This window comes from Zonotrichia leucophrys, chromosome 5, assembly GCF_028769735.1.
Source record: "Zonotrichia leucophrys gambelii isolate GWCS_2022_RI chromosome 5, RI_Zleu_2.0, whole genome shotgun sequence".
In the NCBI taxonomy this organism is placed as follows: domain Eukaryota; kingdom Metazoa; phylum Chordata; class Aves; order Passeriformes; family Passerellidae; genus Zonotrichia; species Zonotrichia leucophrys.
Window position 1 is genome coordinate 56,756,561 of NC_088175.1, and position 18,625 is coordinate 56,775,185.

The following is an 18,625-nucleotide window of genomic DNA, read 5'->3' on the forward strand; positions in this document are numbered from 1 at the left end:
GCGGGGCCCCGGGGGCGGGGCCGGCACAGGTGTGAGGGGCGGGGCGTGCACAGGTGTGAGCGATCCCAGTGCGGCTGCGCGGGGCGGGGCCTTGGGGAATTTAAGGCGCGGAGAGGGCCGAGCGGAGCCATTTGCTCCTCGGAGGTCCGGTGGGTGAGGGTGCTGTCGGTCGGGGCTCTATATCTCTGTTCCTCTATATTTTCTTCTGCGGTTCTTTTCTTTAGTATTTCTGTTTCTCTACACCTCTCCTTTCTCCCCTCCCTTCCTCCCCTCCCCCACCCCCCACACCCCCCCCCCCCCCCCCCCCCCCCTCCCTCTCCCCCCTAGCCCTCCCCTCCCTCCCCCCCTACGGCCGCCCCCCGCCCCCCGCTCCCATCCCACCTCCCTATTCCGTCACTCACCCCTACCCTACTCATCCCTACCTTACCCTACCCTATTCCTCCATCCTCTCCCTTCCCTCGCCACCCGGCCTTCCGCCCTGCCCCGTCCCCTGCTGCCCTGCCCACCCCGACCTCTCCCCCCCTTCCCCTCGCGTACCCCCCCGCTCCCCTATTCTCGTTCTGTATTCCCCGCTCTCCTTCTTTCCTCGCAGCTGCGGGGCTCGGGGTGCCGGGCAATAATAAAGCCCTGAGGGCCGGAGCCCGGCGCCCCCGCCCTCGCTGGGGCCCCCACACGGGGCGGAGCCGCTCTGCGGGTCCCCCCATTCCAGTTCAATACACCGCCCCACACCGCCGGGGTTCCGGCTGTCCCTACATCACACTGGGGGGTGCGGGTGGGGGGGTGCGGGTTACAACGGCCCCCTCGTTAGGAGGGGTCCGGGGGGGTGGTGGGGGGGTTAGGAAGGGGCCCCCTCATTAGGAGGGGGTCCCTGGGGGGTGGGGGGGGGTAGGTAGGGCCCCCTCCGGGGGAGGGGGTCCCGGGGGGGGCGGGGCGGGCCCCCTCCGGGGGAGGGGGCCCGGGGGGGGGGGGGGGGGCGGGGCGGAGGGGGGCATTCCCCCCTCCTGGCCCCGCCCCCCTCCCCCGGGTCCCCTCCTCCGGACGGGGTCCCGGCCCTGCCCCCTCCCGGGGACCCCTCCTCCGGACCGGGGCCCGGGGGGGAGGGAGGGGGGGCGGGTGGGGTGGGGGGGCCGGACGGGGAGGGCCGTTCGTGTGTGTGCTTATACGTGTACTTGTGTTTCACGGCGCAGAGTGATGTGCCCCCCTCTGCTTCCCCCCCACCCCACCGCCCCCCCTCCCCCCCGGGCCCCGGTCCGGAGGAGGGGTCCCCGGGAGGGGCAGGGCCGGGACCCCGTCCGGAGGAGGGGACCCGGGGGAGGGGGCGGGGCCAGGAGGGGGGAATGCCCCCCTCCGCCCCGCCCCCCCCCCCGGGCCCCCTCCCCCGGAGGGGGCCCGCCCCGCCCCCCCGGGCCCCCTCCCCCGGAGGGGGCCCTACCTACCCCCCCCCACCCCCCAGGGACCCCCTCCTAATGAGGGGGCCCCTTCCTAACCCCCCCCAAGGACCCCCTCCTAACGAGGGGGCCCTTCCTAACCTCCCCTCAGGACCCCCTCCTAATGAGGGGGCCCCCCACCCCGGGACCCCCTTCAAACAAGGGGATCCCCAAACCCGACCCCCCATCCCGGGCCCCCTCCAAACGAGGGGCACCCGTGGGATGGGGGAAGCGGAGCCCCGGCGGCGCCCCCTGCGTTCACAACCATGGAACTGCAGGGGGACACCAGCGGGGCTCCAGCGGGGCCGGGGGCGCCGGACTCCGGCCCTCTGGGCTTTATTATTGTCCGGAACCCCCAGCCCCGCGGCTGAGGAGAAAGAAGGAACGGAGAGAACGGCAAGAGAGGAGGGATAGCAGGGAGGAAAGTGAAAGGGAAGGGAAAGGCTGGAAAGGGACAGACGGACAGCGGACAGAGAAGGGAGAGAGGGGGAACAGAAAGGAGTACGGGGAAGAGGAGGGTAGGGTCTAGGGGACAAAGAAGAAGAATACAGAGAGGAGAAGGAAGAGTAGAGGAGGGGACAGGAGGGGAGGCCGAAAGTGGAGGAGAGGAAAGGAGGGAAGAGAGAGAAGGGGAATATAGAGAGGAAAAGGAACGGCAGAGGAGGAGACAGGAGGGGAGGCCGAAAGAGGAGGGAAAGGAGTCGGCTTTGAGGAGGAGAGAAAAGGGGGGAGAGAGAAAAGCAGAGAAAGAAGGGGAATACAAGCAGGAGAAAGGAAAGGTAGAAGAGGGAAGAGGAAGGGAGAAAAAGGCGCGGAGCGGGGACAGAACCCACCCGTCCGCAGCGGGCTCCGAGTGAGCAAATGGCGGTTAACGAGATTACCGGATCTTAAAAAACCTCGGCCCCGCCCCGCGCAGCCGCACTGGGGTCCCGCACACCTGAGCCGGTCCCGGGACCCGCCCCGCACACCTGAGCCGGAGCCGGGACCCGCCCCCGGCCCCGCCTCACGTAGCTCTGGCCCCGCCTCCGGCCCCGCCTCACGTAGCTCTGGCCCCGCCCCGAGCCCCGCCTTACGTAGCTCTAGCCCCGCCTCCGGCCCCGCCTCACGTAGCTCTGGCCCCGCCTTCACGTAGCTCTGGCCCCGCCCCCGAGCCCCGCCTTACGTAGCTCTAGCCCCGCCTCCTGCCCCGCCTCACGTAGCTCTGGCCCCGCCCCCTAGCCCCGCCTTACGTATCTCTGGCCCCGCCTTCGAGCCCCGCCTTACGTAGCTCTGGCCCCGCCCCCAAGCCCCGCCTCACGGAGCCCCGGGCCCGCCCCGAGTCCGCCCCGCCCTGCCCGGGATGGGGGTGGGGCCATCGCTGGCGGCCCCGCCCGTGCCCCCCACACCGGCCCCGCCCGTGCCCCCCACACCGGCCCCGCCCGTGTCCCCCACACCGGCCCCGCCCGTGTCCCCCACACCGGCCCCGCCCGTGTCCCCCACACCGGCCCGGTCCGTGCTCCTCACACCGGCCCCGCCCGTGCCCCCCAGACCGGTCCCGCCCGTGTCCCCCACACCGGCCCCGCCAGTCGCACCGGGCCGGCTCCCGGCGCTGCGCGGAGCCCCGAGCGCTGAGGCGGGGCCGGGATGGGCCGGGGTTCTGGCTCGGCTCCTGTCGGTGTCGGCTGCCGGGGGGTCCCGAGCGGTGCCGCCTCTCCCGCGGCGGGCGCGGTGTGGGGCGGGGATCGGGACCGGGACGGCCGCGGGCGGCGGGAGCTCCAGAACGGAGAGGCTCCACACGGACGGAACCGGGAACCGGCCGGGGCGGGGGGAGCCCCGTGCCGGCACCAGGACCCTCAGACCCCGCCGCTCCCCCGGGGCCACGGAATCATTTCCCAGTGCAGGCCGAGGAGTCTTTATGAGAAAACTCAAAACTCAAGGATGCGGAATCTGAGGGGAGGGAGAGATTCTGGTATAAATTCAAAACACATCGTGAAAAATAAATCTATGGAGCAGCCCATGTCCTCTCCCAGCCTGGTTTCTGTGTGCTCGTCTGTGATTCCTACTGCTCCCATGGGATTTTCAGCCTGTGGGGCTGCACTGCCTTGCCCGGTGCTGAGCACCACAGGAAACAATGGGAAAACCCTCGGGATCAGGCCGTGGAGCCTCTCCATAACCGTGTCCCAAAAGTCTGGCAGTGCCCAGCGCCTCTGGCTGCAATTTGAGGGGTCCCAGCACAGGCCCCCAGCACAGGGCCCCTTGCTTCCCCAAGTTCCCTTTAGCCAGGATGATTTTGGGGCTAGGAGCACCCAAAGCCAGCAGAACTGGCCTTAACCACTTTTTGTGGGACCTCTCCTCTCTCTCCCTCACCAAATTCCCACTGTCCAAACCCATCCCCTCAGTCTCTGCAAGAAATTGGGCTTGGATTTGCCAATCCAGCAGGGCAGAAATGCTGCTGTCCTTATTGTATATCCTAATTGCAGTAATCACTTAAGAAATAATTGAAAGGAATTAAAGGAATGAAGAGAAAACAAATAAGAGCTGCCAGTTCCAACTAAGGGATGCTCAAACCCCTTATCAATAATTTGCTTTAATTAACCAACTCAAACAAAGTCATTCACACCACATCGATACAGTATGACTCTTTTTAATGGAGTTACAGATAAATATTGCAGAATGTAAAAAGCTTTATAAACCCAGAAGCTCTTTTAAGAGACAGACAGTGTACAGCTGCAGAGAGTCTTGGGATTCAGGAGAAAAATGCCCAAGTTTTCAGTCTTTAGCATCTTCCACTCTGTGGTCACTGGCAGCAAACGTGGCTTCAGCCTCAGGAAGGCACAGGGAGTCAGGGATGTCACTGATCCTGGTGTCACCTCAGCCTTTCAGCAGCACAGTCTGCAGGGAGAGAGAACAAACGGGTCAGAATGGACAGCCTAATTCCAGAAAATCATCCCAATCCATACAGCACTGGGCAGAGCTGTAAGAACTTCCCAAAGGTTCCTTTCCCTGAGGACTGAGGGCTCCAAGCTAAAGGCACAGGCTGGGCCTGCCATGGAGCAGGACGGAAAAGCTACTGGGCCAATTCCATCAAACATTCCAAAGTCAGGCTCCTCACCTGGTGGTGGAAGCACATCTTCCCTCCTGTGGGTTTTTTGGGATCTGCAGTGAAGTGCAGGGGGAAAAAACCAAAACCCAAGTATTTCCCACGACTGGAACAGAACAGTGGGGAAAAGGATGGAGGGGCAGCTCCTGGGGTGAATAACTGGGATCCAACCCCTCCAGACCAATGGAAGCAGAGGCTGAGGGACAGAGCCCTTGGGCCCAATTCGGGATTCACAGGAAAGCTGCTGGGTTTGACTGTGGCAGCAAAGCCCAGCTGGTTATCACCTCACCACCAGGCACAGCAGCAGCACCCACAGGGGCCTGGCCAGGTGTGTGTGCCTGGCACAGGGCTCCCCAGTGCCCGGGAATCTCTGTGCCACAGGGCACTGGCCATTGCAACAGCTCCTACCTGTCCTTTCACAAGGCAAGATGCTTTTTCCATACAGCAAATGTGTTTTGAATTGAGAAGATAGCACTGCACTCAACTGGAGAATAAAAAAGTGAGATCTGTTACATTTTCCTAAGGCAGGCAAAAAAGAAAACCAAATTAAAAAAAAAAACAAAACACAAAAAAACCCCCACCAACAGCAGTAACAATGAAAAAACCCCAACACATTAAGCATATTTCAAGAGAGTTTAAATCAGAATGAGCAACTTGGAAAGCTTGAAAAGCTGCAATGCTGCAAAAATCTAATGCTGCAAAAAAAAAAAGCCTTTTCTTACATCACATTTTAGCCCTGTACCTGCACAAAACCCTGCCAAACTCACAATTCACCACATATCGTTATTGAGCCATTCCTGTCTTTGAGCACGAGTCAAGCTAAAGCTATGGAGGCAAGAAAAAACAGAGTGCTGTTCCTTTGGAAATCACAGAACCACAGGGAGGTTTTTCATTAGGAAAATGCCCAGCATTTTCAGTAGATACTGAATAGCAGGGAAGTCAGGAGTCACCAGATTTTAGTAGAGCAAAACATCAGCTTGATTTATGATGTTATATTTCAATGGAAAGCTACAGCAAAAGCATTAAGTCCATTTGCACAAAAGGCAGAAGAAACGTGACTAAAAGTTAAGTGAAGATCTGGAAAAGTGAATCAGAACTAACTAGAACCATCAAATTACTGAGACATAAATAGGAACCTAATGCTGTGCTTGATAGACAGAAAATGCTAATTACCATGAAAATTGAAGGAAAGTTACTGAAAATCCTGCATAACACAAGGTACCAATGACATGAAGCAGACCAGCACATGCCACAATGCCCTGAATTACTCTGGGTGAAATAAGCTGTTCTGCAGAAACTATTGGAGCACATTAAGGTTTCACACAGGGGAATTAAACAATTATTAATTATAAGGTTAAATCTTACCGTTTCCAGCACCTCTTCCAAGCCAGCTTGACTTTCCAGAGTGAGTGGTTGCTCATGGATGACAGCTTGCAGCACTGTCCGGAGCATGAGGGTGAACATCCACAGCAGTACAGCAAAATGAATGGGAACTTCAGAAAAAACCAGAGACTGAAACTAGTTCAGGTGAACACTGTCCGTCAGAACAATGCTTGCATAAAGGAACTCTGGCACAAAGCCTTGATTCACTATATGGTTATTGAACAATACCTTAGGACCACTTTTAAGTGCTATAAACGAACTAAACCCAAGCACACTTTCATTTTCTAGACAGATTTTAAACAGCTGAGTGAGAGCCTCAGGCATGCACTCACCTCTAAGATTTGCAGGGCTTTTGTCCTGGGGTTTTGTCCTGTCAGCTGTCTGCAGCGTTCTTAGCAGGATCTGAAAGTTCACAATGTTGTTATCATTATACCCAAGGCCACCACTGACAGTTATGCAGTAAATATTGTCAGGTAGGTTGTGAGCACTAAATGCAGGCAGCAATGGGCTGTTCTGGGTCAGCATGCCCAGCAGCTGCAGCAGGAAGCATTTCCCAGAGCTCTCCAGAGTCCTCTTGGATGACTGGGGCACTCCTGTGCAGACATGGACTGTTCAACAGTTGTCGCAGACATCTTTTATGGAAAACCCTTTCCTTAGGATTTTTCCTCCTGAGAGGCTGAGAGGCCTCAGGAACAAAATGTGAACAATGGTTATCTGCTGCTGTGGAATGCAACAGGTGCATCTGGGATTGGCCTATCTTGGATGTTTGTAATTAATGGCCAATCACAGTCAGCTGGCTGTGACAGAGAATCTGATACAGAACTTTTGTTATCATTCTTCCTGATTCTGTTATATTCTTAGCCAGCCTTCTGATGAAATCCTTTCTTCTATTCTTTTAGTATAGTTTTAATGTAATATATATCATAAAATAACAAATCAGCCTTCTGAAAGATGGAGTCAGCTCCTCGTCTCTCCCCTCAGTGTAAGACCTCTGTGAACACGGGCACAAACAGCCAGGCCGGATTTGGGACTGGAGGCGGGAGGTGTGGCACAAAGCGCGAGGCTGAGCGCTGTGCAATGGCACTGTCAGAAACCCCCTTGGGGCCGAGGGTCAGCGGCTCACACGGATCTGAGCTCCCCAGCTCGTTCCTTCCCCCGGCTCGGGTTTGTGTCCTGGCTCCTGTTCTGCGCTGGGTGGTGCTGCTCCATCGCAATCCCCATGGAAGGCATCGGGCTGCCAGCTCCGGGCTCTGGGCGTTCATTGCTGCCCCAGATGTGCAGGGCGTCTCTGCTGCGGCCCGTGCGGATGCAGAACGAGCCCGGACTCTTCACTGTTCGCTCTTGGGGCTGTTTATTCATTCTTATCTGTAAAATTTTCTTTCTGCCCAGCCGAGATCTGCTCAGCAGGGCAGCCACAGGCACTCTGTGTTGTCCTTTTATACTGCAAACTACGCATAGCATATTTACACTAAATTCCCAATACCCATCACCTGTGTTAGACAGTGAGCTTCCACTCTAAACCAGTCCCAAAGTGCCAGCATCACTGCAGAACATGGAGAGCAAGAAGAAGAAGGACAAAGGCTGGACATGCCCAGATTCCTCCATCTTGTCCCCCTAACCCCCATACAAAAAATCCTAAAATCTACATTTTCACCCTGTGATCATTTTGTTATTACACCATTCAAACCTGTGTGACTTTCATGTCCTCATACAAAGCTGGTGACTTGCTCCAGGGGTCACAATCAAATCCCCGTGTTCTGGGGAGCGTGCCAGGGTCTGTGAGCCCCCCGGCGGGGTCCTGGCAGCTCTGGACACCCGGAGGGATGCACTGAGCTCCGACACGAGGGAGGCATCAAATGCTCTTTGTTAGCCAGAACGCTGCAAGGTGGGAACAGCAGGGACAATCTTCTGTCCCTCAGACGCTGGGCAGCAGCCACACACAGCATCCTGGCCTCCCCAGGCGAGGGTGTGGGCATCCCAGGTGTTACAGGAGGGGTTTTCTCTCAGCAAAAGGACTCTGTTAACCCTTTCTGCTGTCAGACAGAAAGGACGTAGCCGTGAGGCCGCCTTGCTGCATGGCTGGACAGAGCCAAGGACACACAGCTGCCCTGCAGGAGCTTCTTGTCTCTGCTGGAGTGGCCTGAGCTGCTCCTTGGGACAAGGGCTCTGTAACATCTGCCTGCGGATCCCATCTCAGGTAGGACCCTTCAGACCTCCTACCTGGCTTAGCCCCACATGGGTGAACTTTCCAGGGGAGAAATTACCCATATTTATAGCCAGAGCAGGTCTCCGCCTCCTGTAGCATCTCTCAAACTCTGAGCAATCAGAAATACCTGTGGCTGGGCAAGCTGCCCTCTCGGAAAATGTCCAGCTCATTGCAGGGGTTGCACTGGGTGACCTCTAAAGGTCCTTTCCAGCCCAAACCATCCCGTGACTGAGGAAAGCAAGAGAAACACGGATTTCTGTGCGTGGCTAAACCAACCAAGATGATGATGGGGAAGGATTTGCCTGCAGTGAGCCCCACTGCCAAGGGGCAGAGATGGAAGCTGTCCTCAGCTGCTGTGCTCTGCTCTAACCCCCAAACCCCAGATGAAACACCCACACTGGAAACCACAGAGCTCGGTGTCAGAATCCTGGGCAGCAGCAAGTGGAGACAGGGACAGAAAGGGAGGGATGCAGGGTGGGAGCCTGCAGGGTACCAGGAGCAATCTCCTCCCTGGTTCTTGAGGGGACCACGCCAGAGCAGCAGTGGAAAAGGGCAAGGAGTGAGAGAGGTGTCAGTACAGCAGGGACAATCTGCTGCACTTCACATGCTGCAGGCTGAGTTTACAGAATGGCTCCAGAGAATTTCCCATTCCCACTGCAGAAAGGAAGGAAGTCAGCACTGATCCTATGGCACTGAGAAATGATGAGATGGATCCAGGAAAGACATAAAATGAAACAGGAGGTTGGAAACAACAACAACAAAAAGGTAGGAAAATAAAGGTTAAAGAGAAGATGAGGTAAAGAAAAGTCAAGGTAAGTGTAGATAAGACAGAGTGCATAGCAGAGAAAAGAATAATGCAGGAAAGGGACAGGGCAGCCAAAAAAGGAAAGAAAAAATTCCTGAGAGATAATAAAATTTCGGCAGTCCAGCATGGATTCAAAAATTGTCCAGGATCATGGCTGAAGCATTTTCCAGCACCAAGTCTAGGACATGCACTTCTGTGAATCAAAGGAATTTTACAGAACACAGAAAAATGTGCTTGAGCATGTCCAAGGCAATTCTGCTGCAGTGGGGGGCAGACAGCGCCCACATTACAGACCATTTAGAGTCATTTTTGGATTGAACAATCATCAGTTCTCAGCAGAGCTTCTCTATTTTCTTTGACATTTTCTACATGTGAACCTGTCCTACCAACATTAATAATTCAAATGGGTGATAAGTGGACAAGGAATTATCAAAAAAGAAATATGAAGAAGTAATTCACCAGGAAAAAACAACCCCAAGTCCCTAGATTTTAAGTGCAGAGGTCTTTGCATTTATCCTTTTTGAATAGAGAACTTTTACCTTTGGTTTTTGTAGCCAGAGTATTTATTTGTCAGGAGGATAACAGTTTCCTACATATTCATTCCTGTACAACCATAACATCTCTATCAAATGGGTGAAGAGAAAATGGGAATACTGTGTGGAATGTGAAGGTTGTGCAGAGGGTGGGAGATGCCCTGGGAACATTCCAGGCTGGGCTGGATGCACAGGTGAGGGCTCTTGGCAATAAAGATAAATCTCACTCAGTAAAGCCAACAAAACCAAAGGAGTGAACCCACCCCGTGATCCGCAAATGAAAAATTACAAAATGGGGATTACGAAGGGATAAAGAGTTCTGGGAAGCCACAAATCTGAATAAATAAGCATCAATTTTATTGAATCATGAATAATTTAAGACTGGTACAATCATCAGCTTTATTCTCCATGACACGGGGTGGGGAAGGGGTAGAAACAGGGAGAGTGAGAAAGGGGAGGCATGATCTCAAACAGACCATTCACAAATTCCAATCCTAAATGAGAACTGAAAATTAAATAGGGAGAGGAGCAAATGGAAAACATCATAAACGTACACAAAATACTCAATTCCTAGTTTTCTCTTTAAAAATGGCTAGAAAAAATTCATCAAAATGCAGCACTTTTAATCAAATATTTACATTTCTATGTTACAATGAAAAAATGTACATCTTATAGAACATATTTCATAAACTGTTCCACTGGAAACGACTAGATCAAAACAGCAACCTTCCATTTAATATCAACAAAGATTTTTTTGCTTTGTTTTTGTATATAATTTTTTTTCTTGAAAGAAAATTGTCACATTTAGACAAGATTTCATACACATAATATCGAAGTTAAGCATCAACAATGAAATATCAAGTTTGCTTCTTTCAAAATGTACAAAAAGGCTAACCAACCCCCTCCCTCCCCTTTCCCAAATAAACCACATCTCATTTATGGCCTGTATCATTCTTGGCAGTTCTGAAGGAAAGAAAATGGTTTATTCTCTCAATTTATAACTCAACACGAATGTTGCATAGAATCTTGCATTTCTCGTTGGTATTTTTTTTTAAACAAGCCAACTTTGTAAGGAGGAGAAAAAAAGGAAGGAAAAAAAATTAAAAAAGGAAGTGTTTTGAAAAAGCCTTAAACGAGAAGAAAGCCACCTAAAGAAAGAGTTAATCTATGAAAAGTCCTGATAAAAACTAAGACGTGTGCACAACAGGTAACCCTGCTTCCCGAAGTTTCAGAAAAGACATGGAATATTGTGATGCTCAGAATGACTAGCCTATCCAAAATTGCCTCTCTCACTTTAAGCCAAGCTAGTGTCAATAAAAAAAAGAAGAGATAATAGAAATTTCTTCCTGAGCTTAAGCACAGGATTAAACATGACAAAAAAAAAATACCCCGTTCCCCACAAATAAAACACTACTTTAAACTTGTCTTTTAGCACTCAGTTAAAGGTCAACTGAGACATTTTCTAGGATATTAAGTCCATTTAAAGCCCTAGCCCTGCAACTGGGTTTTTTTACAGGCACATGCTCTGTCTGCATGGATTCAGTTTGGGGATTAGGTACCAAAATTCACAGTAGTAGCAGGTAAAGTCAGTGCTGGGAAGCAGAATTGTCAAGACTACTGGGAAAATTAACTTCTCTCAAACTCATCATCAGCATGCTATGGATTTGATTCCATACAGATCTAACCCATTTTTTACAGTACCAAGAACTGGATTAGGAAAATTGGCTGAGTAACCTTTGTTATTCCATTCAGTGAAATAATGAAATCAGAGTTCATAAGGTTAAAACAGTAACAGCACCGAGCTCTTCCCCCCCATCATTAAAATATTTAAATTTTTCCTTTTACAATATTTTTCTTAAAAAAAAAAAGTCATCAGCACTTAAAAGTTGTAACAGGAGCAGATTCAAGACCAGCTTAGTAAGACAAAGTACAGTTATATTACAGAAAGTCATGAGGTATAATAAAACCATCCTCTCGAGCTGAGCCACAGAAGCATGAACTTGTTTGTTATGGTCCTTTAAACCCACAAGCTATTGACAAAGTGTTTGTAGTAAGATTTCTTTCTGCACATTGAAAAACCAGCATATTCCTGTAATTTATTAGAGCTGAAAAGCTTCTTTGTCCCTTCTGCATGGATAAAACAGCTCTTCAGTGATTTGTTAGCTGGGGATTGATATGAACCTGAAACGTTATCTCATTTCCCTCCTTTTTTGTCACATTAAAACAAATTCTAGTATCTCATACAAACAATATTCACAGCAACTTATGATATTTCAAGAGATGACTTTAGCCCTGTTTCTTTAAATAAAATCCCATACTATACAGCACTAATTTAATCCAACACAATTAGTACAAAATAAGGCATCGCTTTCAGAAGTCAGCACCAGAGGAGAGCTGGGAAGGCTGGCACAGGGCTGGCAGGATGGTGTCAGGGACAGTGCAGCTCTTTGGGAGGGATGCTGTGGTTCCCAGCACAGGCACAGCCCCAGCCCCGACCGTGTGCGTGTGTGCGTCCAGAGGAGGGGACACCAGAGCAGGCTCACAGCTCTGCCACAACCCAAAGGCATGGCACAGCTAAACCAAAAGACACGGTACTCAGTACCTTATCTTTTTATTTCCAGACCTGAATACTGCTGAAATGCTATTTTTTCTTTTTTTTTAACTTTGCAATTAAAAAGAAAATTAATGGAAGTCTTGTCGCCAGAGTAGCACTGGAACTGCCACAGAGCTGAATTTTAATTAACCCCCTTATGGTTGTGCTGATTGGAATGAAACCTCTGAACAAAACCCAAAGTTTTCTAAAAACAGCTGTCACATTTCATGGCAAGAATTAAAAACTGGAGTCTGCCGCAGCCGTTGGCAGGGAGCAGCTCAGCCCTGGGTGTGTGCAGAGCTCTGTGCCCGTGCACTGCCCGGCTCCGTGGGCACAGCCCGGCCACTGCCCTGGCCAGAGGGAGCCCCCTCTCCCCAGGGTGGGGCAGTGCCCTGTAAACAGCACAGAGCTCAGCCCAGCTGTGGGGTGGGCCTGAGTGGGAAGAGAATTGGGCCCTGACTAGCAAAAGGCTACCTGATTTCTCATTTGTAGCAGGATTGATTGCTACACAGTGTTTGAAAAAAACCTGATTTGTTCAGACTGTATACATATTTTTATATATTCCTATTTATATATATAATCTTTATAAACACACAATGAAAGAAAACCAAGGTCTCAGACTGGCAAGGAGAGCAGCGATTTTTGTTTTAATTTTTTTTTTCCTTTTCTCATTTTTTAATATTTATTCAAGCTTCCCTGTTTTGCAGCTTTGCCTTCATTGAGTATTATTAGGAGGCAAGTTGTAGATATTGTTATAGCACCAGAACTATATGAAGCTGAGTTTAACCCACAAAGCTGACTGGTAAAAGTCCAGCCCTCATGTAAATGTGTTTGGTCAGAAGCAGCATAGGCAAATATTCCCTCTCCCCTCTCTTTCCAGACAGTACATGGCACTAAGCTGCTTGCTTCACAGCTGTGAAACTGCCCCTCACCCCAGTCCCTTCATCTTGGTAATGATGATTATTTTTAACATCTTCAGGATCTTAGGCATGAGAGCTTACAGCAACTAAAAAGAAGGAAACAAAGGAGTAGTGCAGTTCTCATCATGGTCAAAAGAAAAACAATAAAAAGGTCACTTGGGTTGCCTGCACCCAGGTTCAAGATTGCTCCAAGTGTCTTGTTCTTGCAGCTCTTAATACTGAGATCCCAGCCCAGGAAGGTTCTTTCCATCAGTCCGTGGTCAGGGCTCTTGCCAAGAGGGAACAGCCTCTGCCTGAGGGAGATCAGAGCGTGGACTCCAGCGAGGAATCCAGGATGTCGTCGTGGTGGCTGTTGCTGTTGGAGTCGCTGTCGTAGCTCTGGGGGCTGGAGTAGTTGGCTGCCTCCTGCAGCCTCATCAGCATGTTCATCTGCAGAGCCAAGGAAGCTCATCATTATTTGCACCTTGAGGCAGGAACACCATTACCTGCACACGACAGCTACAGCGGCGCTGGCTTTGCCAGAGGGCAAGGAAGGACAGGGAGGAATGAGCAGGGGCAGCAACACCGAGCCTCAGAGCAGAGGGAGTGACTGATTTACTGGCATTTCCCTAGAAACAAGGCAAGGGAAAGAGCTGTGCTCTCAGGAACGGGAGCTTACCAGCGGATCTCCCTCGGCATCGCTGACGGGAACCTGCTTGCTGGCGGAGCCCTCCCGGGACACGGAGTAGCCGTCGAAGCCCACGTCCTCGGGCCGCAGCTGCAGCAGGGGCGGCCACTCGTGCTGCTGGGGGCTGGCTGCCCAGGGGTACGTGTCCATCACCCACCGGGCAGGGTCCTCCCAGGGCGCCCTCCTCCCGTACAGCTGAAAGGGCACAAAGCCGTGTCAGACGCTCCAACCCCCTCAGCAATGAACGTGCCACGGCTCCTGTGCTGCAGCAAACACTTGGCAAGCAGGACTGAGTGTGAGAGTTTCCCTTCCCTAAACACACACCAAGCCCTCTGCCATGGCACTGCTTTGCAAGGAGCTGACCCCCTTCTCCAAGACTGCAGTGCCCTTCCTTCTCCTGGCACCAGCTGCAGCAGCATTCAAGAAATGCCTGAAAATAACATCACCTAATTAAGTCAGCTTAAACAACCTCAGCACACTAAAGAAGCCATCAGTGCTGACATCTGGGTTGCACTGGGAGCTGCCTTACAAACTGCCATCCATGGAATGTGGAGGAGGAAACGTGAGATCTGTCACCAGGCAAGAATGGTGGATGTCAAGGCATAAAGTTTTCCATAGATTTTTTTTGTGTTTAACCACGGAAAAGCACCAGCAGCATTTGTCCATGCTCAAGTTCCTAAGCAAGCAAGCTCTGCTTCAAAAACTTTTTTCTGGATGGAACGGACTGCACTGCTGAATAATCCCAACGTATCCTCCCTGTCCTATTCTATTTGTCTTAGCTAGACAACACATTCATTTGAATGCTTCATGACTACCAAAAGCATAAATACAAGTGGCTTTAAAACATTTATTTCCACTTTATAAATATCACCATCAACATCCTTCAGCAACTGCTGCTTGTCTCTGACATTTTGTCACTGTCCCCTTCCTGTAAAAACAAAGGCCTAGCAAAGAAATTCCCCAGTTCTCAGATGGGTCCAGGACTATCTCACTTTCCTCAATGCTATTTCTCCATGGTGTGTTTTTTGAGGGTTTAGATTCTGCATGCACAAAGCACTGAGGTGCTGTGAGGCAGGGGGCTCCAGCAATGGTGCCAGGCAATCTGGAACAGACCCCTCATCCCTCAGCCCTGCTACTTTACCTTCCCTGTAGCTGCAAGGTGGGGCCAGCCAGATCTCCTACTTCAACCTTGTTCTCAAATTTACAATGATACATGTCATTTGCATCATTAAATGGTGAGGACTTGGTATTTTTCACATCTTTTCTCCAGCAAAACTCTGAGTGGATGTGAGCTCAGGAGATAAGATAAATGCCTCACCAACCACAGCAACCAGGTCTGTGCACCCCTCCCAGTGGCACGTTTTCCAGGGAGCAAGTCCTGGGACAAGGATGGAACAGGTTGCTCCACAAAGCACAAAAGAAAAATCACTGGAGTATGAGTGACTATGGAAGCCACAGGGACTCAGTGTCCTCCTTCTGCTGGTGCTGCATCCTGTACTGATACACCAAGCAGGAAGAACTTGGGTTTTATACAACCTTCTAATTTTCACATCTCTGTTTTGAGGAACAAAACAAGCCAGCTCTCATGGGAGCAATTATTGTAAGGAATCATTTGGTTTGTTTGTATTTGACCCAAAATAATTCTCTAAATGAGAAACAGAAATATAAAAATAGCTGAGAGCAGATGCACAGAGATCAGAGCAAAATTAGGAGTCCACCTTTCCCTTCTGGAAGGCAATTTCAGGAAAGAAGATGTGCTCAGAGGAGTCTTTGTGGGGTGAGGAAGAGAAAACAGGCCCAGATGAAACCCACCTTTCCAGCACTAGCTAGTTCATTAGCACCACTCTCTTCAAGTACTAAGGTGCCTCTTCTTATCCATCAACCAAAGAAAAGAGAAATTATTTAAATAGGGATGAATTAGTGCAGTTGGGGGAAATGGGGCTGAAGGCTATAAAGAATCTAAAGCACAGTGGGAAACTGAGGTCCTCACACCTGGAAAGATGGAGGTACTGGGCAGAACAAGGAAGCAAAAGGATGGTTTTACCAATTACTCCCTCTCCACTTCCATTACTAATTTTTCAATGCTTTCCACAGGTATTGATCAATGATATGAGAGCTCCAAAACCCAGTACAAGGAGCCCATCATTACTGTGAGTATCAGTTCTCCCCATTTCAAGAGCAAGCAAAACCACCTGCTCTCCATTTTCTTGTTTTAGCTTGGAAAGGTTCCTGGCTCCCATTACCTTCCTTTAAAACAAGTTCCATGTAAAATGGTTCTCCTGTTCTATTTCTAGCAAAGTTCCCGAGTGTGTTTTGTACTCCAGGACCTGTTGTTTTCCTTATGGCAAAGAGCCTACCACAACTGTCCCAAAAAGAATGAGGTCTCCAAGCACTGGCAAATTTCAAATGGCAGCTGCCCAAATTATACCCAAAACTTGGAGAATTCATGTGTTTCACAGTTTTTTAAGAAGCCATTAGTAAAAGATTAGTTCTAAACCATATTTTCAAGCAGGTGCTGCTGGGCTTATTCTGTGAACAAAGAGCTGGTTATTAAGAAACCTCTTTTTTTCCCCTATCTAAATGGCAATTCTATAGCAATTCTCTGCTGAACCCTCCTCCTGATTCCAACAAATTTCACAGTCATAGGGACACCAAAAACTATCCTAAATTGCCAGATTATCTGTGTTTAGTAACTGAGTCACAATCAACGATGATTTCACCTCATCCTCTGAAAGAATTATGAAAGAATCTACTAAAAAAATCATCTTAAATACTGAGAAGTAAACAAAATGTCACTGATACTGCTCCTGTACACATTCTCTCTGCACAAAGCTTTGTTCCTATGCTGAAAGATTTGATTTCCAAAGGAAAATCCTGTGTAACACAGTTCATGATGACAAGCCTATTTCTGTGATGCACAGGAAAATCTGAAGGTGTGCTTTTGGAACTCAGTATTGAAAGGTATTTGTATGCCTAACTCCCCCCACTGCAAACATCAGCAGTTTGGCATCTAATCACTTCTTCCACTCTCTACTTCCAAAGTGCTTGAAGAGACTCATTCTGCCTGAAATTACTGACAACTCTGGTTACATTTGCATGGACATGCAGATATTCAACCTGCAAGGCTGCATCTACAGAAAATGTTGCCACCACTGAGTTTTGCTGCCTTTTGAACAGATGCCATTCCAGAGCTATGATTTTCCCCTTTGCCTGCTCACCTGTAGCCCTTCTCTTACTGCCTCCAGAAGATAGGGAATGATGGAGTAGTTCCACAAGTCAGTGAACCAAACTCTAGAACCATCTACATCTATTGGACACGAAAGGAAGAGCCGTGGACCTGGAGAGGGAAATGCAGAGATTACACTCAAATCCCAAATCCCACAGTAAGCATCAAAAATAGGGTGATGACATCTAAAAGCAGGGTTTTAAAGAAAGCCTTTTTTACACAGCACAAGGAAGTACACAAGGAAATAAAATATATATATTTACATATGCCTGGGCGCAGTACTTACCAATAGTAACATCAGAGGAGCTGTGAGCCTCCAAGAATTTGTTCAGATGTTGCCAGACCTTGGGAATCCAATCAATAATCTTCACCAGCTCTGCATTCCTCATCCTGCCACTGATCTCTGTTTCAATCAGCTTCCTCCTCAGGAAGCGGCCGAGAAAGCCCTTGACTGGCTCAGTGTGGTTTGCACACAGCACCCATCTATGGCACAACACCAGAAATGCACTTTATTTCTCTTCCATGCAACTGAGGGTAACCATTCCTGACTACATTTCTCTTCTTATTTCCAGATTATCAGGATCAGAATGGGCTATTCCAGTCATACTTGTTTTTCAGCAAAAGTTACTTTGGAATATTTCACTAGATGAGCCAATTTTTATTGTGCATTGTTTCAGCTCATTACTCAATAATCTGCTTTGCCTAAATATTGTCTTACTGAAAATCTGGTAGAAAATCAAGTATCATAACAATCCTCTATAAAATAAAAGTTTCATGAACCCAGTTCCTTTAATGACAGCACCATGACCAAGCTGAACATGCCAGGGCAGCAACGAGGAACAAATGGCATTTCTCTCTCACATTGCTATTTCAGCTGATAAGAACAATTTCAAATGACTCAGTGGCCATTACTCCTCTGCCAGCCCACAAACATAAATGAGAAACATGAATAAACAGTACCTGAAATTATGGTGAAGTTGAAGATTAGGTGTGGAGGAGGTGGCTTGGTTCATTGTTCCAATAATATACGGACTATTGGGAGAAAAAAAATCGAGCAAATCAAACTTGTGAACTTCGAAAAACAAGTTTTAAGTAAAACCTGAATATTAAAAAAAGTTATTCAAAACTCTTTTGTCAAAGAAGGTTTTGTAGTTACTTATCACCAAATTCTCTACTGAGATTCTGTGAACATCAAATTCTGGAAGTGAACCAGAAGTCCCAAAACAGGATCTTCCACCACAAATGGGGTTTTACTACTAATGGTCTACATCATGAAGCAAATGCTTACTTTTAAATGACTTATTTCAGAAAAATAGATAATTCTATGAAGGAAAAAGATCCCTCTGAAGCACTGTCCACAATATGGACAACCTGGCCATCTTCCTCCACATTACTAAACCAATGAAGACTTGTTTTTGTGTGATTGGATTTTGCAGGAGCGTGCTCTGAGTACAGGATTAACATTTGCAATGTGTTCTGACACTGTTTCTTTACCATTTGTGGTACTTGCAGTTCAGGAGCCCATTAAAGATCTCTCCTAGGGAGCTAACATGGTGCAAATTGTCCAGAATGATGACAAGAGGCATATCCACAGCGTTATTTTCACTGTTGCACTGGTCTGCCAGGTTGGACAGGTACTGCCGGAGTTCCTGCATACCACATACAAAGAAAAGAAGAAAAAACATTTTTTTCTTCACATTTCTTAAAAAAATCAATTAAGATAAATAAGCCTGGTAACAAAATCTAAAGCAAAAGAGTCTGACATCTAACAAATCATGTTTCTCAG

At 49.4% G+C, this 18,625-nt stretch overlaps 1 protein-coding gene and 1 long non-coding RNA gene across 6 annotated transcripts in view; both read right to left on the reverse strand.

Moving 5' to 3' along the window:
- Positions 1–4,034: 4,034 nt before the first annotated feature.
- LOC135448732 (uncharacterized) lies at positions 4,035–6,540 on the reverse strand. The gene is made up of 4 exons (XR_010440560.1): positions 6,222–6,540; positions 5,872–5,999; positions 4,915–4,990; positions 4,035–4,298 (listed from the first exon to the last, which is right to left on the reverse strand). It is a non-coding gene; the product is annotated as an uncharacterized LOC135448732 (long non-coding RNA).
- A 3,227-nt stretch (positions 6,541–9,767) lies between these two features.
- The window catches only part of NAV2 (neuron navigator 2), a 369,925-nt gene continuing 361,067 nt past the window's right edge, over positions 9,768–18,625 (reverse strand). For all 5 annotated transcript variants that reach the window (XM_064715815.1, XM_064715817.1, XM_064715818.1 and 2 more), the window contains 6 exons: positions 18,334–18,488; positions 17,800–17,871; positions 17,126–17,322; positions 16,832–16,950; positions 13,605–13,808; positions 9,768–13,375 (listed from right to left, as the gene is read on the reverse strand). In XM_064715815.1, the coding sequence (XP_064571885.1) occupies positions 13,250–13,375; positions 13,605–13,808; positions 16,832–16,950; positions 17,126–17,322; positions 17,800–17,871; positions 18,334–18,488 (873 nt within the window). In that variant the 3' untranslated portion in view covers positions 9,768–13,249. The remainder of the gene's footprint in view (positions 13,376–13,604; positions 13,809–16,831; positions 16,951–17,125; positions 17,323–17,799; positions 17,872–18,333; positions 18,489–18,625) is intronic.